Here is a 27,785-nt window from a genome sequence, read left to right as displayed (position 1 = left end):
CCAAAAAAAAAAGAGAAGTAAACTATACTTAAAATTTTTATGTTAGAAAAAAAATAGTTCCAGAAACTGATGTATTAAAATAAAAATTAATTTTATAAAATCATGATTTTTTGTACCACTAAAGAAATGTTTTGAAAATAAGTATACATGTGCACCGAACCACCATTCTGGATTCTTTGAAAATATCGTACACATGTAGTTTGTACGATGTTTCTCACAAACTTATCATCACCGTGTGAAATGTTTATGAGTAATATTAATATTTTTTTTGCATATAAAGTGTACAATGAGAAAGTACTGTAATCGCAACGAACATTCCATGAATCCGGAAAACACATTTCTGGAATCATCTTTGCCTACCTATGAACATAACTCAAAAAATGATTTTAAACTAGACGGATGAAATTGTGTATGGTCTTTACTTCGAATTTGTAAATTTCAATTCAATTCTGAACAAAATCCATTGAGGAAATCTTTTTTTTTCTTCTGAATATAACAACACAATAACTACAAAGTGAAGAATGCTAGATGGATAAAATGTGGTATACAAATTTAGTATATAAAGTGTAGATCCGCATCGAACTGGGAATAAAATCAGCCATGGGGTTGACCGCCTGTATTTACTCAAGACTGTAGATGCGAGAACTAAAAAATGCAGTAAATATATGAAATTTGATTCTAATTTTGTGACTATGATAACAGTTTTATATTTAAATTTTGTTTTATTCGGTTGGGATTAAAAAAAAAAAAAAGGCAGTCAAAATACACTTTTGGCTTTTTGGATATTAATCTCAAAAGTTCACAGCCTAGTATGCTCTTTCGTAATTGCAGTTCGTCAATGACATGTGGTTAATAATAACACATTACATTTATTATAGAGTATGCAAGAAAGTTTAGCAAAGATTACTACTCCTTGGCTTTTATTATTATGATGGAGTATCTACTGTAAATAATAAAATCTGATATGTTTACTTCAGTAATTTCCATTAAAAAATGATTAAAACAAAGAAAAATCATTAAGATAAAAAAATTGTCATTATTAAAAAAATCAATTAAATCAAAACTGAGTACATTGCCTTTTAGAGTTTAATCTAGTAACCAATTTCAAATTGTTTTTTTTTTTTATTTGAATCTATAATTTATGCAAATTTGTGTAAAGACATTGCATAAAATATATGATTATATTCTTTAAAAAATTAATCAAATTATGCCTTGTTTTTTGAAAAAAGAAAACAAATTTATATTCTAAATATATAAAAAAATTAAGTTTCTATTATTTCACCTTGAGAGTCATACTTATTGTACACATATAATATCTATTTTTAAATACTTCAGAATACAATAAATGAACCAGAACAGACAAGTCAAAAATTGAATTCAAATAATGTTTAGAATATCACAAAATTTTATACCTATTTTGAATTTTTTTAAGCAGGAAATGACAAGCTATTGGGTATTGAAATAAAAGTTTCCCTAATCAAATACATTGTGGTGATGCTGAACTGTGTTTAAGGGTAATAATGTAATTTTTAAAATCACATAAGCACTTATCCATTCAAAACTAAAGCTGAAAATATGTGTAAATATAAAGCCAAGAGAATTTGTTAATCTGGATAGCCAAATTCTTCAAATAATAACTTGAAACAGGAAACCAACAAAATAAAAAATAAAAGCATATTATTTATATTTTAACGGCATTTAAAAGAATAATGCATCGTATAATAGAAATTATAGCAACATCTTTCTCTCTTCTGCATAGATTAGATTTTGCTAAAGGCTAAAAAATAATGCTTTATTTTTAAAAATTAAGTCTTATTTTATCTCAATGGTATCGTAAAAAAATTCTGAATTAAAAAAAGAATTTGTGAACAGTTTCAAAATGGTGCATTAAAGTAACAAATCAACTGACTTAAAAAGCAACTTTAGCTTTAAATAATAATCCAACAAAATTGTCAAACATTTTATATTTTCAGTAAAAGTAAATTAATTACTAAGCATCAATTACAATGTCAATAAAATAACTTCTGCAGCCATTGCATTATTCTAATAACTTTTAGATGAATTTAATACCATTAAATCTAAATCATTTCTTATAATATACCAAAGAAATCAATAGCTACCAATGAAATAGGAATTCTGTCCTCTCTGTGTCATAGATTTTTTATGTTTATTTTCTCAAATAAATTCTTGATCAAAAATTCGCAAATAATTTTAATGCTAATCAATTCTAAAGGAGTAAATAACTACAAAATATGATTAATGTTGCCTTCATTAATTCTTTATTTTTTAGAACTCCAATGTTACTACTACAGAAACATTAGGTTACATGCATATTTTGAACTTAAAAACCTGTATACTATTTTTTCTTTTTTTATTCAAACATTATAGACAATCTTTCACTGATATTGCGACTCTCAATTCTAGTTACTAATCAAAATAAATATCTTTTAAAGAATTTATATTGCAAATGTATATAGCAAAGTATTAGATGGAATTAATTGGTTTTTGAATTCAAGTTTCATTCAAGTTTGAAATTAAATCTTAAGGTGGTTTATTCAAATTTGTTAATGAATTGCCCATTTGGGATTTTTTTTTAATGCTGCCCAAGACCAAACAATACAAAGAAAGGCTTTACATGGCACAACTTAAATTTAACATTGTTTAAAAATAGCATTTTTATTTTTAATCAAGTTTTAGTTTTAAAAAAGATTTTAAAAAAAGGCATCATATGCATATTGTTTAACTATTGATAACTTCTAATCAAATTAATGGAAAAATAAACAAATAATATAAACAACTCATTAGCTACAACAAAAAAGTATGAATACTCCTGACCAACAATTATGATTGAAATATTTTAATATTATTAATGAGTTGTAAATAAAAATCAATATTCACTACAAAAACATTCAATATGAATACTGTACATAATGATGCTTTTTTTTTTTTTTTTTGTAAAATTTATTCCCTTAACTATACTGAGCAATATTGCAATTGCAAAATTCAAATACAAAAATGTAAAATTCACCATAAAGCGAGATGTGACCCCTCCCTTCTTTATTAAAGCAAATTTTTATGCATCAAAAAAAAAGTGTATAACAGAATTTATAAACAGTTAATTTAGTTTAAACAAAAGAAAAATAACAGTTTAAATATCCCCCAACAAAATATTTTAAAATTTGTATACAAGTAGAATCACATTGCTTTTTTTTTTTTTTTTTAATTTCTGACCATTCTTGTAACTATTGTTTTACTTTGACATTAATCATACCATAAATTTAAAGTTGAATTAATCACTTCCATAATAAAATTTTTTAATTTTGTAAGATGAATAAATTTTATCTATAGAGCAGAAAGTACCCTAGAAAAGGTTAATGAATTTCTACACATTTTACCATCATTTTTAGCATAATAGCAATGCTACTTCAATCACTCTTTCCAATGTTTTAATATATACAAAATAATGCAAATACTTTAGTAAAAACATTGATTCTATAAAAAATAATCTAGGAAAAATGATATGCATGGCATGATCCATTAATATTTTGCTAATGAGAAAAAACGTTTTCAGTTTAATTTTAATATGTGTATAAGAGTTTGACTTCAAATACTTTTGTTTAATGCAAAATGAAAGTTTTTCAATATGTTCAACACATGCTAATATAAAGACTCACTTAATTCATATTGATCTTTTCTGCATTTTGTGACCAAGGAAGGGCAAATTATGAATTTCTATCATTATAAATTTGAGAGAACTCATCATTTGAGGCTGCAGCCTTTTGGCCCCATCTGCTGTTTTAAATTTTTTTTTTTAAATATTACTTACTTTTTACTAATATTTCATTAAAAATAATAATTTTTAAATTGTATCCTATAACTAATATGGTGGTGAAAAATTATAAGTTGCCTAAATGGGAAATTTCAATTAAATATTTAAAAACTATTTTTTGACTGCAGCTCAGAACTGTTGAAAAAACTGTGTTAGTGTAAGTCACAAAGCTGAGTAGTCTATTTCTAATTACAGAAAATAGCTGGGTCCCAACTAATATCTGTATTTCTGTTCTTTATGGCTTCACAAAAAAGGATGTTTAAAAAAGTAATCTTGGAACTTTTTGCTAGTTACATAATATTTAATTGGTGTTTTTTTTTTGCTATGAATCAATAATTTAGATCAAGATTATTTTATTGCAAAGTTACACAGATTTTAGTCACTTTTTTCACCATTATTTCAATGTGATTTGAAAAAGAATTGGATTTAAAATGACTTGTTTTTTAAAAATATCTTCTATGGTACTGCTAAGTGATTCACGTTTATAAAGAGTATCCTCGCCAAAGTGGAAGGGGGAAGAGGTGCCCTTCAAAAAACAACGCACTGTTTCATTATCATTTTTCAATTTCTTTGGGCTATGGGAATGGTATCTAACTTATTAGTGAAGCAAAAATAAACAATCATGTTTTAAATTCAACTACTCAAAACGTTTATTAGTACATTTGTAATTCTTGATTTATTCAAGAACTGAGGGGAAGGGGATGTTTGGAAACAGCAGATGAATTAGCTTTTCATACTAGCTTTGATAGCAGAAAAGAAATAAAATCCAAAATTAAGCTATTAAACCAAAATAAATGAATATCACATTTCAGGATTCTGATTCATTTCATGGAGAAAAAATTGTAGAACAGTTCATTTGATTATAAAAATGTAATAATATTATTTATTTCTTCAAAAGTCTATGGATAATAGTGAAATCACAAATGATGGAACTTAAATTCATTACTGATTTACTGCTATAACCCCAAAACAAAACTTAAAATGAATTTTATTCTAAAAGATTCATTTGTTGCACGAAAGGAATAAAAACATGTCCAAGTTACAGATTAATTTTATTGAGAAAAAATAGTTCTCCCACCCACTCCAATTCTATGAAACAATAATTTAATCTTCTTATCTATGAGATCAAAGGTGACTTTTTATAATTGAATGAAATACTTCCATTCACATCTAAGACTTTAATTAAAAAATCATATGACATCTTAGGCACTAAATTAAATAGTCTTTAACTTGGAATAAGTCTAATAAGACACCAGAAATTCGTTTACATCTTAGAATTCAGGTCGCTGTTCTTTCAACTTTCCATAATCTGGCTCATCCTTAATATGAAGCAACTGTAAAGACATTTCATAGATTAGTATCAGTTTAATCAATGAATATATCTAAATATTTAGAATACAATTAAATTATGAAATTTAACACATCATTATGAATAAAATTTGAATAAGAATTTTTCTTTTATTCACTAGATATATTTAAATAATAAATGTAGAATAAAGTTAATTCCATGAAACAAAAAAGTTCCACAAAATTAAATTATTTTTAATTTGTTAAATAATTAGGAGGGGGGGGGTCATTTAAAATTTTTTTGTTTTAATCTAAAATGCATTTGAGTAAGTCAGGTAGATGCATTTACTGAGGCAGTTTAAACCAAGATTAAAGAAAGTAATTCTCATGTTTAAATTTTAAAGCAAAATATATTATATATAACATTTACTTCAAAAATAAATAAATAAAAGAATACACTAATTCTTAAATAATGCATTTGAATGTTAATTTATATTTATTCCAATAAATAGATAATGTTAATATATTTATAACAGGCACATAATTTAATAATACTTTAGGAAAATATATTTTAACTTGAAAGAAAATTCTGAAAATTTGTTTAAATTTTATTTGTTGTCTTTTCCTCATCCTTTCAGTACTGTTCTGTTTGCAAGATCCCAATGATCAATAAATGTGAATGTTAGTGTTATTTTGTTTGTACAAATATTCTTCTTTAAGACTTGGAGAAGAGTTATCTGAAAATTGAAAATTTTATTTGGAATCTCAAATAGGATTGTAACTCCCCTGCTACTTCTTTCTATTACAATAACATTCAAAATTTGTTAAAATAACATTTAACACCTAAACAAAGAGCAACTTACTTTGTATCTCTTATCAGCATATTCTTGCCAAGGCTCAGGGTTACTCTTTCTTCTCCAGCTATAAAAAGTAATGTATCTTAAGCAAATGTTTTATCAAATGACAATTCAGGTATTAATCAAAAAAGTTACACATATGAACTAATTTAAAAAAAAAATCAGTAAACGTATATTAGAATAGGTATAGGAAAAAGAAAAAAAGACAAATATTATATTCCTGAAATACAATCCTATAAGATCAAATATTCTTAATTTATTCATTTACTCTTATATGTCAATTTTCATTTTTAGTTGGTGTTTTATAACGATTCCAATTTTTTTTAATCTTAAAAAAGAAAATTGCTTGCCATGAAAATTAAAGATGGACTGATTCAAAATAATTTTTCTCAATAGCCACAACATTTCCCCATTTTTTTCAGGCAACAAAGGGATTTTGCTTAAAAAAAAAGTGATTCATTAGATGCAATCCAGTTACCAAATTAATTTTTGAAATAAGTGTGGAAGCTGAGCCTCTCTCCAGAAAGAGCACTGTGTATGGCAGGAAACAAATAGCAGTCTAAAGGAACAACATCTGGCGAATATGGTAGGTGAGGCAACACACTCCAGTGAAGTGATTTTAAAATTTCTTTCAATGGTCTGGCAAGTGAAGAAAGCAATGGCATGTTGAAAAAGTCATGTTTTTTGGCAAATTCTGGAAGCTTTTCTTTCAATGCTTTAATCCTAAATCTGCATTTTTTTTTTGTAATGAATTATTATTTTAAATACCTAAACCATTCTTTGAAAGCTGTATTTGCACGGGGTAGATTCGCCACAAGTATTCGAGAGTAACTAATGTGCTTCTGCTGCAGTTTCATTGCAATAAAATAATTTAATATAATTTGGTACAATTGCTTATTGTTTTGTACAAAACTCAATATGTTTTCTAAGCTTGTATATATATTAAACACAGATCACACAATTTTTTAAGGTTGTTGCTAAAACATTCAAATACTACTCTCCTTTTTTGTTGGCAAGTAGAATTAGTAATGCTCTGCATTAAAAATTGGTTGAATCATATTTAGACAAACAAAATATTAGCTATTTACTATTTGAAGGCAAAATATTACCATTCATTGAAAAAATTAGAGATCCTTCCCATCTGATAAAGGATGCATCAAAATTAAAAGCAGGAGACTTAAAAACAAGTCTTTAAAATTTAACTTTATTAAATAAAGATAAATTTTAAAATTTATGTTAAAATTTTAATTAGAAGAAATCCCCCCCCCCAATAAAAGATCTACATAAAGCTGATTTCTAGAAATCAGCATACTTTTTACACAGAAATAAGAATAAAGTAATTTAAGACGTACATCATTCTTTATTAATTCATAACCAAATATGAGTAAAAACATGCAAATTGAATTTAAAACTTCATTATAAACATATTTTAAACAGCTTCAAAACTTTGTAAAAATCTGCATTTTTTTTTCCTGCATATTATAAAAAAAAATCCCTCTAAACACAACAGAAAGTTCTTATTATATCTTATTTGCCAATGCATGTTTTCAAGTTAAAATTGTAAATAAATAATAAATAAACAAGACATTTTTACATAATTAAATAAAACACAAGTCTCCATAAAAAAAAAAATGTCCCTCAATTTGTTAAAGAAATGAAAAATTAATAAAATACTTTTAGCTAGTGTATTTAATTGGCATGTGAAAGCTTAAAACATGATTTTAAATTTATATACAATTGTGTTTTCATTGATTTTTAAATCATGATTCAACAAGAGGTCAGGAGGAACAAAATAAAATTTTCTACTGACCACTAACTTACCCTCCTCCAAAGTAAGGGATTGAAGGGATAATAGGGATTTATACATGGACTATAATAAAGGGTTTCTCAATTAGGAAAAAAAAAATAAAAATAACTTTGTTGTTTCGTGAATATTATTATAAAGTTCAACAAAGCAAAAAAAAAAAAAAAAAAAAAAAAATGTATTCATAAAATTTAAAGGGGGGGGGGAAGAAGAAATGTATTACAATAGCAACAAAAATATTGTGCTTGATGTAGAATAAGGGGAAATGGAGACTATTTATGCAATAAGGTTTGAAAACACACACACACACATATATATTGCAGCTTTGAAGTACATACCAAGCAAGTGGAAAAATTTCTCATAAAAGGAAAATTTCCTGTATTGGAAATTTAGGCACTTAAATCAATCAATCCATAGCTTTAACATGAAACTAATCAATATAATTTGGCTCAATTATTATTATTTTGTACTTAATAAAAATAAAATGATTTGGCATTTGAATTTAGAATTATTAGTATCCTATAACTAATTATATAGCTAGTAATTTAAAAAAATAACTTTTTAAAAAGTGTAGACAAAATTTTAATCAAGAGAGAATTTAAAACATTTATTAGAATTCATGAAAATAAGCATAAAATTACCAATATTTGAAAAAAGTTTAAATTAAAAAAATTCTTACTCAAAAATTTATTATCTTTGCATATTAATAATGTAAGTTTACAGCTAACACATAAAAAATTAGTCTCGATAAAGTTATTTCTTTTTTGCCACACAAAAATACTGATCATTAATATAATAAAAAATCATTCAAACAAAAACAACTGCAGGTTAAATATTTTTCTAAGTTTCTAATATACAATTGAGTGAAATTGATGAATTACATTAAGGATGTAAATATTTACTATATTTCAAAATCATACCTGACATCAGGGTTCTTAAAGGCTAATCTTGCCAAGTAACCTGCAGATAACAGCATACCCCCACCAAGAATAACGAAAAGGGGTATTAACTGCAAAAAAAAAAAAAAAAAAAAAAAGTCAAAGAAAGGAATATCAGGAATTTTAGTACTTTAAAGCATTTCAATAGTTACAACAATTACATAGTGATTAATAATACATGGATTAACATGTAAAATTATAAAGACATATGCCCAAACTGTTCAATAAAAGCCAAGCCCATTTTTTGAATATATAAAAAATTAGTCAGATTAAATAATCAAAGATAGCCATTTCTGAACATGGCAGAATTTAACTAAAGAATATAACAATATTTCTAGTTTATAACATGGTTTGATTAAACAATTTCTTCAAATCTTAAAACTACGAAAATTCACAGATGATCGATAGTTCAAATAATCAGTCTTTTACAACATATATTGTGGGGAAAGAAAAAAACAAAAACATTATCAGTAATTTTTAATTACCAATGATATGCACACTTTATTTTTTTCAGTAGAATTCCAAATAAGAACTCTGTTGTAAAAAATTCATAAAATTGATTATGTGCTGCAAGTAAAATTATCATGATTCTATCTCATTACATAAAAGCAATTTTCAATACTTATCCATAAAAATGTAACAAGAATATAATTTAGTTAACAATATTCATGAATAAAAATGCAAAAATTGGCAAATAATTTTTACCATTATTCTAGAAATGTACATGCACTAGTAAATTCTATTATTTTCAAATACATAATATTATAGCTAGGAAAAGAGTCATTTTTAAAGAAATCCACATTTTTGCTTTTCTTTTTAATTAAAAAAAAATACTTGTTTGAAATGTATAGGATTCATCCAACATAAAAAAAATTAACCAAGTCAAAATCAAAGATGCACACAACAGACAAAAATAAATCAATAATTTGTCTTAAACGAACTACCAATAACAAAATAACAGTATGATTTAAAAAGATAATTTTACAGAAAAAATAATATTGATGCATTAAGACAAATACTACATTTATACTTAGTAGTAAAGAAGCATGTGAAATGAATAACAAGAAAACTCACTAACAAAATTTCCAATAATTCAATATTTCCCTAATTTCTACACAAAAGTTTCATAATACTGTAACAACAGAAGAGGCATTACTATTTAAATATAGTATTAATATTGTTTTACTAGTTAAATCAAATATCCCATTATTCGAATGACACAGAAAAATTAGTCCACATAGATGCATGGAAGAAAAAAAAAAAAAAAAAAGAGGAAGATGAATAGAAAGAAACTATTGCCTCAAAACTTTCAGAACTACAAGTTAAACTACACGGACTTATTTTTTTTATAAAGCTAATCATTAAATATTAAAGCTATTAGCAAAAATAATGGACTCGACAATATGAAAATGTCTGGAAGATAATTAGGTGTGTGGATAAAATGCAAAACAAATTATGACGGGATATATACATATATATGAAAAATGAAATATTAATGCGTTCCGTATGACACTAATACCGACAGTATCTGGAATTTAAATCAAATTTAATACAAAAACTAAAAATCGATTTAAATAGCGCGATTTCAAACTAGTACAAATCTACCAATATCGGGAATGCGTAATGACCTTCAGAGTCCTTGTTTATATATTCGATTTCGTAATATTTTTGCAAAAATACACAATTTCTTACCGAATAATGCTTTTTTAAACTCGATAGTGTTAATCCTTTCATCATTTTGAAGACTTAATTTTGAAACGATAGCTAAGAATAAATTAAGAGCTCAGTTCCGAGCATCTGCAATGTAAACTTCCAGAAGAGTCAAGATCACGGTTATGACGATCATATGTAGTTATTATTTACGACACAATTTTTTATACATAATTTTTCTGTTCTCTGCATGTGTTGATAAAAAAAGGAAACATTATATCACAGAAGACTTCATCCTCATAAAATTAATTTTCTTCCTATTTACTCTTAGAAAAAAAATATTTTCAAGATAATGGGTTGCTATATTTCTGTAATAACTGACTTTAGCCATGTGACTCTAGTGCGATAAATAGAATTCAGTTCCTAATGTAAGTAAAGAACTCCAACAGAATTCAGAATTTAATTATTGCTACTTATTTAGTATCTATTGTTGTAATAATAAATTACAGGGATATATAATCCACGAATTTTGATTAATAAATATTTTTTGTTACTGAGCAAGTTTCATTTTGATTATTTTGAATGATGACGAATATTTTACGAGCCATTACAGCGAGTTCGCAAATTGTACAGACTAACTCTATGACAAAGAATACCGACGTGCTGTGATTGGTTTAAGCCTTGGCATCTTTTTGCCAATATTTTGCACTCATAATAGTGTAATTATCGCTTATTTGGTTCAAACCTTGCACCTTTCATTAGTTTTATGGAAGATAAAGTGAATATCAACCCGATCTAATTTTTATTAATATAATTGTATTCTCTAAATATTTGGGTTTAATGAAACACTATTTCAAACCAAATAGAAAACTGTTTCAATCGTGAAAAACGTTTCTATTTTTAATTTATGAAACTAGTACTACAAGTAACTAATGTTTTTATGCACAGAAATATAAAAACTATATGAACGTAATTGCGTAATATATGATGCAGCAATTAAATTCTTCTTATTTTTCTAGGAGTTTCGTGCCTTTATTAGATAATTTATGCAGTCATTGAAATTTGTAGCTGAACGTTTGTTACTTTCCCATCAACTACATATGGGGAGATTATTACTTAATGCCCCAAAACGTATAAATATATAAGCTTTAACAGAACATGTGATTTCGTAGCTAATTTTTTTAGTTATATCAAAATAATATTAGGAAGAAACATGTATAAAAAATATTTTTAATAAATTGTAATTTTTATATTTCTTGAATTTAGGTTTCAGGATTTGATCTTTTCAGCTGTATATGTGTTCCAGATTAATATTACATGTAGACTGTAAACAATAGGGGTGTGGAGATAAATTTACATATTTTATTTAATTTTATAAAAATATATTTCAGAGTAATAAATAGTATTAAGAAATTTAATTTTTTTTTCAAAATTTTTATTAATTATTCCAAAATTTTTATTAAGAGATGTTAAAAAGAATAGTTTTAATATTTATTTTTCAGTAACTACAGTTATATATCCCCAACTCTATTTGAAAACAATTTCATTTCTTTAGACATTCAAACAATTAAAATTTTAAAAACATGTGTCTTGAGTATTTGTGACTTAAATATATTAGTTAAGTTTTTACAATATTTTTTCTATTTTCACAAGCCAATACAGTTTGAATTTTATCTAGAGCAAATAATATCACTTCATTCTCTCACCAATGAAAACAATTTAATAAATTTATAAAAAATGGCATAACATGTTAAATCATTGCTATGTGCTTTGAACTGAAAAATGACATTTTTATTTTTTAAGAACTTTTTAAAAAACTCTTTCCAATTGGAATTTTTTTTAATATTTTGCAATTTATTAATTTCAGGTGGAGTAATAGTAGATACTAACTATCAAAACAAAATAGATTTAGTATAGTTTTTACTGTTCACATAAATTATTTTATTGAAAAAATATATACTGACTTTAAACACGAATTTTCTAAATACTTTATCTATTTTTGCCTCTTTTGTAAAGTATATTTGTGGAGTATATCTAAAAATCTCAAAATGAAATCTTATTTAGGACAAAATCTCTTTTTACAAATAAATTAAAACATTCATTCTAGTTTTCAGACTTTTGTACCCATTTATGTTTTTAAAAATTATTTTTTTTGATATCTCTCAGTAAAAATACTTCATTTGTATAAAATGTTGATGGTAGTCTTACTTTTTAATATCTCATAATAATAGCATAATACTGATTTTTTTTACAATTCTTAGAATGAAAGATTTTGTGGATTAGGGATACGTTTTTCTTAACACTTTTTTCTGTCTTTGTTTAATTGATAGATTTATAAATGATATAGAAATACAGGTTTACAAAAGATAATAAAAACTATAAATACTTGATATATTTCTTTTTCTTACATTTGAAATTAAAAAAAAATTAATATTCTCTATATTCTAATATAAAATGTTCAGATCATTTTTAAGTTGAAGCACTATGTTAAATCTCTTTTCCACTTCGCTTTTCATCCTTTGGCATGATTAGTCAATTTAATTTTATGGATAAAAAAATAAAAAAAAAACTCCAACCAATTACATTAAATAGATGTTTAATCATAAATATCTAGTGTTTTATATTTTAAATAAGTACAAACTATGTTTTATGTCAATAACTACTTCAATTTTCTGCCGGAAATGAAGATGAAAATCCTTTGAGGCTATGTGCTTCCTAATACCGCTTTTTCATCCCTAGGAAATAATTCTTCAACTTCTATTTTTTATGATAAAAAAAATCATAAATTAGTCTCTTTTTTTCTTCTTTTGTTTGTTTCTTTTATACACTGCTTAAAACCATGTACTTTGAAAACAGTTTATTCCAGAATTTTGAAGTGTCGCAGAAAGTAATAAAAACTAAGGGAAAAAAAGTGTAGGGGAAGAATGAGTAAGTTTGTGAATGAGTTCAATGCACAGGAATAAGTTTTAGAATGCACATGTAAATAATAACTTCAAATCCCATCAAATAACAGCTCAAGTTTGACTTTTTGAAAAGTTTGATATATATGAATATATATAACATAAATAAAAAATTCAGGACACTTTTGCTTCAAATGTATGTTTTATTCATCTTCTGAAAATGTTTCGATACACAACAGAGCAACTTGTAAATACTTTTTTCATATATATTAATTTTTAATATATATATATATATATATATATATATAATAAACTGTAAAATATTTAACATACAACAGTTTCATGGAATAAGTGCTATTTAATACCATAACAACATTAAAATTTTATATCATATTAATACTAATTATTTTAACACCATACAAATCCTGTTCTAATACATTTTTAAAGCATGCACAAAAAAAAAAAAAAAAAAAAAAAAAAAAAAACTAACAGACATATTTTTGAAGTATGATAGTAATAAAATAAGTGCACATTAATTTGGAAGAGATACATTCTTTTCAACACAATGTGTCCAACTATGCTTTGTTTTTCGATGTTTTTTCGGAACTCAGAGAATATTCCATATGCATGTTTTTTAAGGGCATGTGGTAATGCTCACTTAATTGGTCTTCCTCCAACTTGGCTTTTCCTTCCAGAATAAATTGATTTTCTTCTTGCAATTGCTGTAGGTTGATTGCCTCTCCTTCTGTTGCACTTCAAAACTTTGCTTGAGTAGTTAAGTTTTCTAAAAGGAGGGGAAAACAAAAGAAGAAATCTAAGTAAATTTCTGCCAACTTCATCATACAACTGAAGAGTTCAGTGGAAGAAAGCTTTACATGACATTTTAATGAATTAAAGAAATTTAGCTTCAGAATGTATAAAAATACAAAAAAGCTACTTACAAAAACCCCTTTTCATACTCAAATTACCTTATTAAATTTTCTATAAAATAATATCTTACCATATTATGAACGATGAATGTATAAGTTTTTAAATTGCTATTTGACACTTTCTTTCACTAAACTCTTTAAATGTGGTGTAAAAAAATTGTTAGCATTAACCCATAACATAAAGCATTAACTATATTTTAGAGAACATTAAAATAAAATTAATAGAAACCCATACACTGTTTAGTTAAAATTTTAACAATACATTTTTTGATTCTTGTATTGAATGTATATTGTAATAAATTTATCAATCTTTCAGTTTCAATTTTTACAGCAAAAAAACTTAAAAGAAAAGCATTAAACAATTAAGAAATCTAAAGCTAAACACACTTCAAAACTGGATTAAAAAAAAGAAGTTTAGTCTTTAAAAATAAAAATAATTTGCTACAATATAAACATTAAATTGTTACACATTAAATCTTATTTTCTATCTTGCGAATTTTTTAATGTAAATTTAACACGCCTTCAAAAATAAATTAAAAAAAGTACCTTCAGAAGTTATGCAAGGCAGACACCAATCCAGTTTCTGTTTTTCCAAACTTGTTTACATTCTTCACCATTTTTTTTATTGTTGGTTTAAAAACATCAGGATTATTTTTATACCTGGATTTAATTCGATTAATTATATCATCAAATTTTTGTAAGTAATTATCATCATCATCATCTGTTTCATTGTCTGAGTTTTGATATGTAACTGCCATGGGCTGTGAAGTAGTGTTAATAGTTGGTAGAAACATGTTGTTACCATTGCAAGGCTGTGAAAATTTGTCAATGTCTCTAGGTGAAAGTGTGTCATTTGAAGAATGTGGAGGTGCATTACTGTTAAATTGTGAAAGTATATAGTTAGAAGAATGTGGAAGTGCATTATTGTTAAATTGTGAAAGTATATAGTTAGAAGAATGTGGAAGTGCATTATTGTTTAATTGTGAAAGTATATAGTTAGAAGAATGTGGAAGTACTGTAGAAGAAAATTGTGGTTGTAGAGCATCATCAGATTGAGAAAAAGGAAAATTGTGTGATAGATTAAAACTTAAAGGTAGCAATAGGGTACTATTTGAATCCAATTTTTTCGTAGTAGCCACTTCATACATTAATTTTCTACTTTTTAGAGAAGAGACAAATATTGATTGTTTATTTTGTTTCAGAATCACAGCACTTAAATGCTAGCAAAGCTTTCCATTCATGCCAACAAAGCAAGTACAAATGGAACTTTCCAAATCAACAAAATAGCGACCAGTTTCAAAATAAGTGTTATCCTTATTTAGTGATCTGATGTTCTGAATTATTACTTTATCATCAGGCAATAACCTTTTTACTAGTTTTTTGTTAGAACGACCAAAACTAAAATCTAAATATCTATTATGTATATACTTCTCAAATGTTGTGACAATGAAGTCCAATAATTGAACTAAGCTAAACGCTTTGACAAGTATGATCTCTTTTAAAACTTTGAACAAATTTTCAACATAATTTGTTGTATTATTTCCCCTGGTTAAAAGCATTTTTCTATGACAAGTAAATCATAATTACTTTTTGGAGAACAACTTGCTCAAATATATGATGAAGTCATATTTCCTGACAGTGCTATTCTCCAACATATTTTGAAGCAACTCTTTCAGTTGCATTTCAGTTTCTGCATACATCAATGATTTAAAGGAAAAATACAGTTCCTGACTATGCTCTTTTATAATTTTATTTTCACTGTTCATAAGCCATCGCCACACTGCTTTTAGCACATGAAACTGACAGAATAAGTAAGTAGAATTCAGCCATATTTCACTCAGAACTTCTCTTTCCTTCAGATCATCATCTGCCATTACAATCAGTGGTCCATTTTGCAATAAACAACATTTCTCAGGGAAACACTCATAAAGAAGTTTCACTCCTTCATGGAAAATATTAGTTTCTTCTGCATTTGTGATGAGGCACCCAATAGGTATTCCACCAGCTACACCTGGAGAAATAAAAAAATAAACTCGATGTTTTAATTTGTCCATGTGGCCAGATGCATCAACCATTATCAATTCTTGAACGTTGCTAAATAAATGTATACTTCGCTTCATTATCAGCGTCACTACAGCAATCGCCAAACTGTTCTTTTATTTTGAAAAAGCAACTTTACAGAATGGGTGTTGATTGCAAGAGGAAATATATTTTTCAATTTCCCCGAAAATATTGCTTTCTCTTCGTGACCCATAGATTTTCTTGAATTCATTATCTCGCAAGTGATTTACGACAGATAATGAAGGTAGCTTAGAACTGTCCATGCATGCTTCTGCATAATCTTCATTACTCTGAAGCTTGAATTCCATTTGCAACATCTGTCTTGCAGTAGCTGCAGTATGTCCTAATTCAAACAACTCTATCAGATTATTACTATCAACTCTATCTTACTATTCACATTAGGTTTGATAATGGTCTGAACTGATTACAGCAGCAGATCTTTTTAACAGCAGCATTGTCAAGCAAATGATTATGAAAGTACAGAGGCTCACATTATGCAGGAAACTATAACTTCTGGGAGTGGATCTTTGTGTTTTGGCAGTGAAAAATACCTGTAATCAAAACAATTTGAATATTTTACCATGGATTTATTAAAAATAAAAAATAAAAGCAAAGAAAATTTAAGCCTTTCAAAATATGATAATTCATAATAATATTAGAAATAAAAAATTGTTATTGAAAATATAAGAAATAATTATTGATATTAAACAATAAATAAGTACATGAAGATATTAGGTATTGACACATATAAAGAAAAATGTAATCTAATTTTTTTGAAAAATTAGTTTTATAAGTACATAAGTGACAAAAAATCAAACAATCACACTAAATAAAAATATTTGATTATATATTATTATAAATATATTATTAGTTATTATTATTATTGAAATTTAAATAATTAAAACTTACTTTTGTATAGTAATTTTAAGAACTGCTGGGCATCCAATATTTTTACTTTCTTTCACATGTTTTGATATCTGTAAAAATAATTTTTACATAATTATCAATAGTGAGAGCACTAAATGTCGATGAATTTCAGTAGAAGAAAATAAATATTATTTATAAAGCTATGAAGTACTGTTTAAAAAAATTTTAAATAATAATAAACCAATCTAAAGTCTTTATTTTTTATTTTAACAATATTTAAAATATATTTGAAGATGATAAATTTATTATAACTACAAAAAAATCAATATTTTATTTCAATTCTTAACACTTCATTGGGTGCAACTGGCCTATCAGGTACAGCTTTTAAATTCAAGTTAAATTAGAGCCAGAACTGAAATTTTTAAATTTTTTTCTTAACATAAAATATGCTCTTATTCATGAAATGTGTGTTATAAACCTCACAAAACACCAGATTTTTTTTGTTTATCAAATTGGTCAGAATATTGAAAAGAACGGATATTTCCATACAAAGAAAATACATATAAACTATGCAATATTTGCTAAGTTCTTTGTAACGAGGCAGTCAAAAATATCATTCTAGCTTCAAGCAAAATGAATTTTAGATCACAACTTAATTAAAAATATAAGTCGATATACGGTACAGAGTATGGAAGCTCTTAGTAAAACAATTTAGCAAAACATGTATCATATAAGTATTTATTATAATGGAATTTGATACAATTAAATATATTTGTAGCTAGACAGTTACAAATAAGTCTCTTGCCACATGCTAAATAAACTTTAAAACTAACCTTGTCATTATATAAATAATAAAAAATTAAGTGTCTAAAATAACACTCATAATGCATTTGAAGCAGTAAAATATAAAATATTAGTTACTACCTGTTGCACATTGTGCTCACATCTAAAGTCACGTTTATAAACATTAAAGCACCCAGTTGATTTGTGTGTTTTCTGAATATGCCAAAGTGTTTCTGATCTTTATTCATATTCTTTAATCCATTCCTAAAATATGTGTTACAGAAATGCAATAAATAAGTATTCAAAAGAAATGAATAAACTATTTATATATTTATAAATCTTGATATTAAGTTAATAACAAATATCAAGATTAATAACTAGATTGTTAGTAACTATATGAATCTAAATATCTTTAAAAATATAGCTCATTTGTAGATAGACATCTTATGGTAATAATATGAATATGAAATTAAAAAATAAATCTCTCCTTGTGTTATTTTATTTTACATGAATATTCAATAAGAATTATAATGATTTCTATACCGTTTAATGTTATCGAAATATCTTAATAAATATAGTATGTTTTCATATAAATATTTTATGGTAATGATTTTAACATGAAAATTTAATAAAAAAATTAGCCGATCACTTTCCTTAAAATAAAAGCTTGATTTTCAAGTTTTATTTTAATAATACTTCACAGAAAAATTGCTATCTGTGCTAATTCTTTATTCATAAGATCAAAAATATGAAAAATAGCTCTTCTATTCTCACCAATTTCAATTATTTTATACTTGTATTTCTCTGGAAGATTTAGTTTCTCCATGTTGAAAAAGAGCAGGCAAAAAAGTGCGTAGAAACTAAACAACAATACAATAGGGTTGCAGCTAGAGAGGCATAATCCACGATTTTTTGAATAACTAATAATTTGGTATTGTTATTTTTACATATTTGATCCAAATATCTGTTATTTCAATCATATTATTAATTAAAAATTATTACTTAGTATTAAATATAAACTTTGTTAATTGTAATTAATACTTAATTTACTAATTTAAGTAACATGTGGTTAAATTAATTGAGCCATTTCATCTTACTTCTTAAATTTTATTTTTTTTCAAAACTATTTATTTCTTTATTGGAGTAAACCATTTTCTGAAAAATTTGAATTAAATATATATGTCATTTCTTTAAAATGTTCACTTTAGTTCTATATTATAACAACAGATGGCGCCAGCAGTAAACAGAATATATGCAAAGTCGTGTCACAAGCAATTATAAAAAAACATTTGTATAGTTGTTATTATAACATTTGTATAGTTTACCATACATACAACTTTATAAAAATATACTACCACTGTAAAATAATTTTAACTTTGTTTTTTTAAACGATTTTTATAACACGATTTTTTAAATTTATTTTTTGATGTTTTTTATAGCGTAAAAAAGCTACCTATATATATATTTTTTTTTTTTTTTGCTTTTCTTCTGAAAAGCAATCTTGCCACGATAAGGGTTAAAAATGATTTGTATGGATTTCTGATATTCGCATTATCAAATGCAAATATCGGAAAGTCAAGATCACTCTCATGAAGTGGAGCGGCACACTTTCCAGTGAAGTCACCGACCGATAAATTTCAGTGATATGCAATTCAGTGAAACGATAATTCGAAGAATAACCCATCCATTCACTTTTCAACCCATTCACAGATTTCTCCTTTCCTGTTTTGTTCGAGAGCTTCCATTGGACAGATCGTATCGATTGTTACTTTCTAGTGAAGTCACCGACCGATAAATTTCAGTGATATGCAATTCAATGATTCGATAATTCCAAGAATAACCGATCCGTTCACTTTTCAACCCATTCACAGATTTCTCCTTTTCTGTTTTGTTCGAGAGCTTTCATTGGATAGATCGTATGGATTGTTACTTTCTATCGTGATCCAAAACCTGTAATCGAAATATCACCAGTAAGATCATATCAAGGATTTGAATCACACCCCTCTTTGAAAAGTATTGATCACTGGTATTTGTGATTTTATGATATTGGCCACCTAATAACGCGAGTTCGCAAATTATACAGACTAACTTTATGGCAAAGGATACCGACGTGCTCTGATTGGTCGATTTCTTACGCACAGACTTTTCTAAGGTGTAGCTGCTGCAAATAGGGATAACGAATATTTTAAGAGTGGTTATTACGTAAGCAATATGAAAAAGTCACAAATACCAGTGATCAATACTTTTCAAAGAGGGGTGTGAATCAAATCCTAGATACGATCTTACTGGTGATATTTCGATTACATGTCTTGGATCACGATAGAAAGTAACAATCGATACGATCTGTCCAATGGAAGCTCTGAAACAAGAATTCACTATTCTCTCTTTATGAGAATAAAGGAAAAAAACAGAATACTGTGAATGGGTTGAAAAGTGAACGGACCGGTTATTCTTGGAATTGTCATATCATTGAATGATATCACTGAAAGTGGAGCTATCACAGGAAAGTGTTCATAAGTGTGAAGTCACCGCTCCGCTTGACTTTCCGATATTCACATTTGACAATGGGATATCCCATAAAGATAATTTCTAATTGCTTGTGACGACTTTCTGATGGTTTACTCAACAGGCGCCATCTTTTGGCAGAATATAGAACTAAAGTAAAGATTTCAAAGAAATTATTATTATTTTTTTTAATTTTACTTTTCAGAAAATGATTTACTCCAACAGATAAATTAAATAAATATTTTTTTTAAAAAAAATCAAAATTAAAAAGTAAGCTTAAATAAATAAATTAATTCAATCACACGTTACTTAAAATACTAAATTAAGTATTAATTACAATTAATAAATTTTACATTTAATACTAATTAATAATTTTAATTAATAATATGATTGAAATAAAAGATATTTAGAACAAATATTTATAAATAATAATAGCAAAATTATTTGTTATTCAAAAAATCGTGGATTAGGCATCTCTAGACATATATCAGGTAAAATGCTTCGCCAAATCGCCAGTGGGAATTTTCAAAATCCCAACACTCTATTTGAAGAGATTGATACTCTTTGCAGCGATGTTATTCTAATATTATGGCTAGCAAATAACGTGGAAATATCAATTTAGATATAACTTTCATTTTTATTTAAAATGGTAGCTTCATTATATGGAATGATCGCCATAATTGTTCGTTTTGACTCTCTTTGGCGATTTGTAAGGATGTTTGGCAGTTAAAATCTTAATCAAGAAATTAAGTTACTGTTATAATAATTTCAATTTGGATTTAGATTTTTCTTTTTTTCCCGATGAAAACTTAATCTGCAATTTTTTTTTTTATGGAAATGTACTTTTTTACTGCGTTTGGGATATACTTGGAGGTACTGGTTTGGGTTCCTGACCAAACATTGTCTTGAATAAATTATTGCGTTTTAAAAATATTAGAATTTCATGTACTATCATGATATCCATATTGCATTTGAATTTATTTTAACATTTTATAAGTGCTTATCGCACTTGCTCCAAAAAAAAAAAAAAAGGGTTTTTTTTTTTTTTTTTTTTTTTTTTTTTTTGCTTTTTATTTTTACCTTATTATAATTAAATATTCAAATACTTACATTTCCAACTAGAAATATCCAGCACTATCCATTTATACGTCTATAAAAAATTATCAATTATTCGAATGCACTATATTTTCAGAATAGTAAGGCTTTATATTTTAGAAAACCTTTTAAGCAGTACGCTATTAGGACAAGGTATTGCATGATGTTTCCACAATGTTTTCCGATATTTTCAATGCTGGCCAATGTCATAAAGATATCATAACAATGTTTTTGGGCATTTTGTGTTAATACACGCCCGTACGAAGAACACGCGAATTAAAATTTTCAGTAAATGAGCAGACTAGGAGTTCACTGTAATTAAAAGTTTTATTTCTCATTTTGATTCAGCAAAATGTTCAAGTTTTAGATTTTCTAAAACATTTTTTTTTTGTCAACTCTTTTGATTAGCATTAGAAATATGAACAAGTATGGCAGAGAACAAGAAAATGCGGGTATTGAGATTCACTGAAACCTTGGTTTCAAAGAGGAATTCTACCCAAATCTTAAACCCCCAAGCAAATATTTATTTTCGACGTCCGTGTTCCACAGAATAATGCGGCTTCAGATGAATTCGTTATATTTATAATAAGTTAGGGCAATTAAAATATGAAGCCAGCTGTCCATTCTAATGATTATTTCATTTTTAAACATGAAAATAGAACAAATATGTTCTATACGAATTATTTTTACAGCTATTGTTAGGCTGAACACGTTGTAACTAGTATCATTTAAAGTATTTAGTTATTTGTAAATTCTTCATTTTTTAAATTAAACGAATTTGCATTTTAAAGTAAATATATGGTGGTATAAAATGATAAGCAGTTAAATTTAGTTAAAAAAAATATTATAAGAAATGTTCATGGAGATTTTTGGCATTGCGATTCAAAGTTTTCAAGATTATTATTGAAATATAAAGTTATGATTTTCAAGCATTACATTATCTATGATCGATCGCATCTGTTGAAACAAACACTTTATGAAATATCTGCTGATCTAGGAAAAGAAAACAATATCGTTATTTATAGAAGATTTTGGTTTTATAATTTTGTTCCTTCTTTTTTAGAGGCAACGAAATCAAGTCCTGACATAAGCATATTCAATTTTATTGCATATTACTCCCTGAAACTTCGTGTCTCCTCGTGCTAACAAAAAGACACTTTTTCATAAATTTTCTCTAAACGAAGCCTTCAGTTAGACTGTTAGGACTTATACACATTATTGTTTACATGGTCTTTTTTTTAAATTCTAATTTTCGTTTTATAATTTTTCTATCTTTTTTTGACTAATACCGTTTTTCAGGCTATCATCAACTAAGAAAAATATTTATAAAATTGTGATGTTGTTATTGTTATTGTTATGAGTAATTCAAGTTGCATAAAATAAGAAAAAAATATCTTAATCTTTATTTTTATTTATAATAAAAAGGAATATGATCTTGTGTTTGTGTGTATGTGTGTGTTGCGCTCTACAGTCAGACCCTTTGACCTAGAATTTCCAAACTTGGCACATTCATAATTTGAAGGATAAAAATGCACACCCTGGAGCGATTTTTTAAAAATTTGAATTAGAATTCAAATTAATTTAAAATTAAATGAAATTTTGACGCTTTTCCGAGATAACTGCTGAAAATATTATAATGCAAAAAAGATTTTTAAGTCATCTTAAAGTTCAAAAAATTATCTTTTCAATGATATCAGTCTTTTAGCTTATAAATTAAGCTTCTGAATTAAAAAAAATTGAATAATATTTTTTAATAATTTATTTCGCATGAAATAAAAATAAAATTTAATCTACATGAACATTGTACGCATGTATGGAAAAAAATCAGCTCTAATCAATGTGTTGCTATTACGTTGACAAAAGCTCAGATTAAGATAATTCTTATTGCAAACAAAACCTAGAAAATTGTAAAATTAACTGGGGTAAATTTATCAGTTTTTTTTAATATAATGTTTTCACTGAAACTTAGCTAATAACAAATCAAAATTTTTTATTTTTAGATTATTTTTATTAAATATTGGGATACATTATTACTCATCAAATAAATGTGAACAATAACAACAAAACACCCTAAGCTTGAGCTAATTTATTTTCCATTTTCATGGAAAATCTCTTAAATTTTCAATTTTATTTGCGTGTATTATTGTTTCCGTTTGGAATTTATATCTTTATGAATTTCTTTTCTCAATAATTAAAAAAATATCTTTAAGAATTCGATCATTTGTTGGTTCCAAGAAAACTTAATCATCGAAATAATTTTTACAGAGTGGCAACCTGCATTATAATTCTGCACTTATACAGAAAAGCTGCATAACTTCTTTGATATACTGTCACTATCTTCTAAAATGATATCTAAATTAAGGGTATTGCTCATTACGAAGTATGTTTAAGTAAAAGTAAGATTGGTTGATACTGTATTCACTTGATATTTTATATCAAGTATGTAAAAATATCGGATACAAACCAGCTCGAGTGTTTTCCCTAAAACTTTTTCGCATACTCTTTAATAAACTTGACATATCTGAGAACGTCTTGCATGGCATTGGCATACAATCGTTAACTTTTGGCTTGAGTTTAGCATTTTTATTGAGTCTGTCGTATCTTTGGCCAGTTTTTTGACGACTAGTCCCTGGCATGCTCTTAATAGTACCCGATAATCGAATTCGTGCTTTAGAAACGTTTTTCTCGACCGATTGAAACAAAGATTTGATTGAAAACTGCACTTTTAGTCACAAAATCTCATACCAAATTTGATGTATTTATCATTGCATTTTGGAATCATCGCATTTGCATATTTCAAGCTAACAAGCAATCAACCCTTTGTTGGATTTGGCTCAAGATTTGGCAGGTTTCTAATCTGTAGATGTTAAATCTGTGTACCGAATATTATCTATATGGCTTGTAGTTATTGTGTTAACTTGTATTCTAAGAGCAAGACAAATGAACTTCCTCAAAATTTTACTACTAATTAATGACTCAAAATTTTTGTAGATATCTGCAAATTTGGTGTCCAGAGCATATACCAAATTTCAACCGTCTAGCTCAAAGCGTTTTTAATTCATCTTTGTTATGGACAAACAGATGGATATGTTCCAAAAATTTACTTTTGAACTCATGGGGACAAACTCATTTGTCAAAATCAGGAGTTCGAATTTTTTGATGATTACTATACTCTTCCAATATTATGTATATATATATATATATGTAATGATATTTTAACTCTAATTTCACTTTAATAAATTTTCATAGTCACTTCATCTTAATTTAGCCCATAGTAACTTCATTCTAAAATATTCTCTTATTTCGTGATCCAATTCCACTGTCTCTACTTAATTAATTCAAGAGAAGCTTTGTTAAATTGTTGAATCAGCTAAAATCTAACTTTCCCACACTACGCGTGAAGAGATAACATACCGCTGATCAAGCAAATTCTTTTTTAAAATCTCCCTGTGTTTCCCCTACCTTGTCAACCCGTGTAATGAAAATCCCTATCGAAATCTTATAATACATTAGAACCGTAAAGAAATATTTTCCCTATCAAAATCATAGGTTATATAAGACCAGGGATAAAATGTCCAAGAGCTTTTTTCATTCCTTTTCTGTGTCGTTCTGTGTGCTCATCGCTTGTACATATGCTTGCTTCTTCAAAATGAAATAAAACGACGTCACAAAAATTAAAAGTATCTTCACTGTCTTCAAACTGCATCATGCTTCACAACAAATAATATTACACATATATATATAAAAGTAATTAAAATCAAGTTTCCTGTTCAATTTCAAGTTTTCCTGTTCCATTTTTGGTTTTAGTTTGAATAAGAAATAATTTCTAGGTGCGATTCCGAAAGTATTTCGTTTCGTTTTCAAAATATTTCTTACTTTTATTGTCTGTTTGAGTTTTTAGATTCGATCGAAACAGTAATTGCTTATGGATCCTATTGTGGAGTTCGTTGATGGTTCCACAAATGAGATTGGGAGATGAACTAAATAATGCGGTGTAACTAATTAAAATAAACTAAGGAATTGCGGTGTAGCTATAAGTGATGAAACAATGCTTCAATAAAATGCGGTTTATTTTTATGAGAAGGGGCATGGAGTCACCCCGCTACCAACGGTAAGCATCGCCTTCCGAGTTCTAAACAGTTCTGGAGGGTCATGACCCGCGCAGTTACAAAAAAAGGAGCAACCCTAGAATGGGCGTTGGTAGCAAAGTACTGAACAGATCCTTACCTTATTCGTTTTCAATCACGAAATACTACCTCAATCTGATACAAGCACTAGATCGATAATTTCTAATTCGTTTACTTACCTTATCAACAATATGAGTATGCACTGTGAGGTATTTTTTAACTATATATATATTTCATCTTTAGCCCTGACGGTCCTCTATTTCATGTAACGGTGCACATAATATTGAAAAACCCTTCGCCTTCTCATATATTAACCATATTGGCAAATGCTTTTCTCTTCTCAATCATCCATTAATTACTGCCAAAATCTTTTGCTTCTTCGAAAATGACACTATAGTATAAAAAAGGTGTTTTAATACTCGTTAATTTTATTTCTAGTTCTCATTAGTAATGATTTGATAATTTCGTGTTATCATAACGACTTTATTATGATACGATTAAGGGCGGAAGAATATTGCTCATGTGATCATCAGGAAAATGACAACCTAATTTGTTTTTTATAGTGTCTCCTTACAAAGTGCTGTGCGCCTAATTAAAGGAAGTTATCACATGTAGAATCTTGAGAATTTCTGTTAGAAAAAACTGTATTAAAAATGTACGTAATATTTTAATAATAATATTAATATTTTCAGTTATTGGACCTTAAAATATTTTAAGATTTGTTCATATATTTATATAAGAATATAAATAAAAAATAAAACAGTTTTTCATTTGAAAATGTATATTGTATATTAGAGTGTTCCATGTGTTCCTTTTGCACCATGCTAGGAATTATTATGTTTGCGTAAACATGCATGATTATCTATTAGCCTTTCACAGAATCGATTTCAATCATCTCAGAGCACATTTAAAGTACGTTTTATTGGCATGACATTGTTGGAGAAACTTTTTTACGTTCTCGTATACTTAGTATAGAAAAAAGTGCAGTAATCGTCAGACAGATTTTGACGATCTTCACGTTTTAGACCACCCTGAGTTCGAAAAGCCCATTTCTGAAAAATGTCAGTCTGTCTGTGACAAAGATAATTCAACAACGCTTGGAGCTAGACGGACGAAATTTGGTATAGAGTTTTTATTTTAAATTTGTATATTTCTGTCAATTTTGAACAAGATCCTCTCAGAGGAAGTCTGTCTGTCCGGCTATTCGAATATACGTATATAACACGATAACTACAAAACAAAGAGAGCTAAATAGATAAAATTCGATACACAGAATAAATATCTATATTTTAGACACTTATTAAATTTTAAGCCAAATCCAACTAAGCGTTGATTGTTTGTTGGTCTGTACTTTTAGAAACATTTAAGCTCGGTAACTCAAAGACGCAATGACTTAAATATATCAAATTTGATATGTGACTTTGCGACTACAAGTGTAGTTTTGTGGCAAATTTTTGTTTCAATCGGTTGGAAAAAAATGCATCCAAAACACAAATTCAATTTTCAGATACTATTAACCGCATACCAGGAGTTAAACACCAAATAAGTTGCCAAGAATCGCATGATGAATTCAGGAAAAAGCTGAATTCACGCCGAAGTTGAATATTTCGTAACTATTATACGCTAGTGGCCAAGGCGTTCTCTATAACACCTTTTTTAGAGAGTATGCGAGAAAGTTTTAGGAGATCACAAGTTTTTACAGTGTTTAAAATGGGTAGCAGGAGAAAGCTTCTTCCGCTTGCTATATTTCATTGCTTCAAAAGAATAATAATACAAAGGATAGATGAGAAATTTGCTTCTCCAGCACCATGAAAGAGGTTTGTCATTGGAAACGGGACTTTCATTTTGCACAAAATGTGCACCGAAACCGCCATTGGCCCAAGGATAATCCGTGGCACAGTACGTGCGATATAGCAGATGCCACGAACATGACTAGGACAATGTCAAGCTTTGGTTCTGCAACTATTGACGGAGATCTGTCATGTGAATCACATTTCTGCCACATGAAAGTAGTTTGTTATTGGAGACAGAAACCGCTCTTGGTCTAAGGACAATATTGTTGTCAAACATTCGCTTCCCCCAGAAAAAAGCACACTAGCCCATCTGATGGTCTGGAAAAGTGGGAAATCTACAACGAGCTCATTCCTCAAGGT

General features: G+C 27.1%; 2 protein-coding genes across 5 annotated transcripts; both read right to left on the bottom strand.

The window, feature by feature from the left end:
• Positions 1-4,992: 4,992 nt before the first annotated feature.
• LOC129977207 (cytochrome c oxidase subunit NDUFA4-like) lies at positions 4,993-10,567 on the bottom strand. The gene is made up of 4 exons (XM_056090543.1): positions 10,408-10,567; positions 8,698-8,786; positions 5,980-6,037; positions 4,993-5,163 (listed from the first exon to the last, which is right to left on the bottom strand). The coding sequence occupies exons 1-4, from the start codon at positions 10,450-10,452 to the stop codon at positions 5,101-5,103; spliced, it is 255 nt and encodes an 84-aa protein (XP_055946518.1). The 5' UTR covers positions 10,453-10,567; the 3' UTR covers positions 4,993-5,100.
• Positions 10,568-13,741: 3,174 nt separating this feature from the next.
• Positions 13,742-18,820, bottom strand: LOC129985079 (uncharacterized). 4 transcript variants are annotated; one of them, XR_008785586.1, is made up of 5 exons: positions 18,680-18,820; positions 18,047-18,169; positions 17,165-17,232; positions 15,782-16,806; positions 13,742-14,049 (listed from the first exon to the last, which is right to left on the bottom strand). XR_008785586.1 is itself a non-coding variant. In XM_056095352.1 (3 exons), the coding sequence occupies exons 2-3, from the start codon at positions 16,312-16,314 to the stop codon at positions 13,920-13,922; spliced, it is 663 nt and encodes a 220-aa protein (XP_055951327.1). In that variant the 5' UTR covers positions 16,315-16,806; positions 17,165-18,262; the 3' UTR covers positions 13,742-13,919. The 4 variants fall into 4 exon arrangements, 1 of the variants encoding a protein (XP_055951327.1); XR_008785566.1 differs by having other exon boundaries at positions 17,165-18,169; XM_056095352.1 differs by lacking the exon at positions 18,680-18,820 and having other exon boundaries at positions 17,165-18,262.
• Between the last annotated feature and the right edge of the window lie 8,965 nt (positions 18,821-27,785).

Source organism: Argiope bruennichi, chromosome 1, assembly GCF_947563725.1.
Source record: "Argiope bruennichi chromosome 1, qqArgBrue1.1, whole genome shotgun sequence".
NCBI classification, from domain to species: domain Eukaryota; kingdom Metazoa; phylum Arthropoda; class Arachnida; order Araneae; family Araneidae; genus Argiope; species Argiope bruennichi.
The sequence above is the reverse complement of the archived record's forward strand: the minus strand, read 5'-3'. Positions and strand labels throughout refer to the sequence as shown.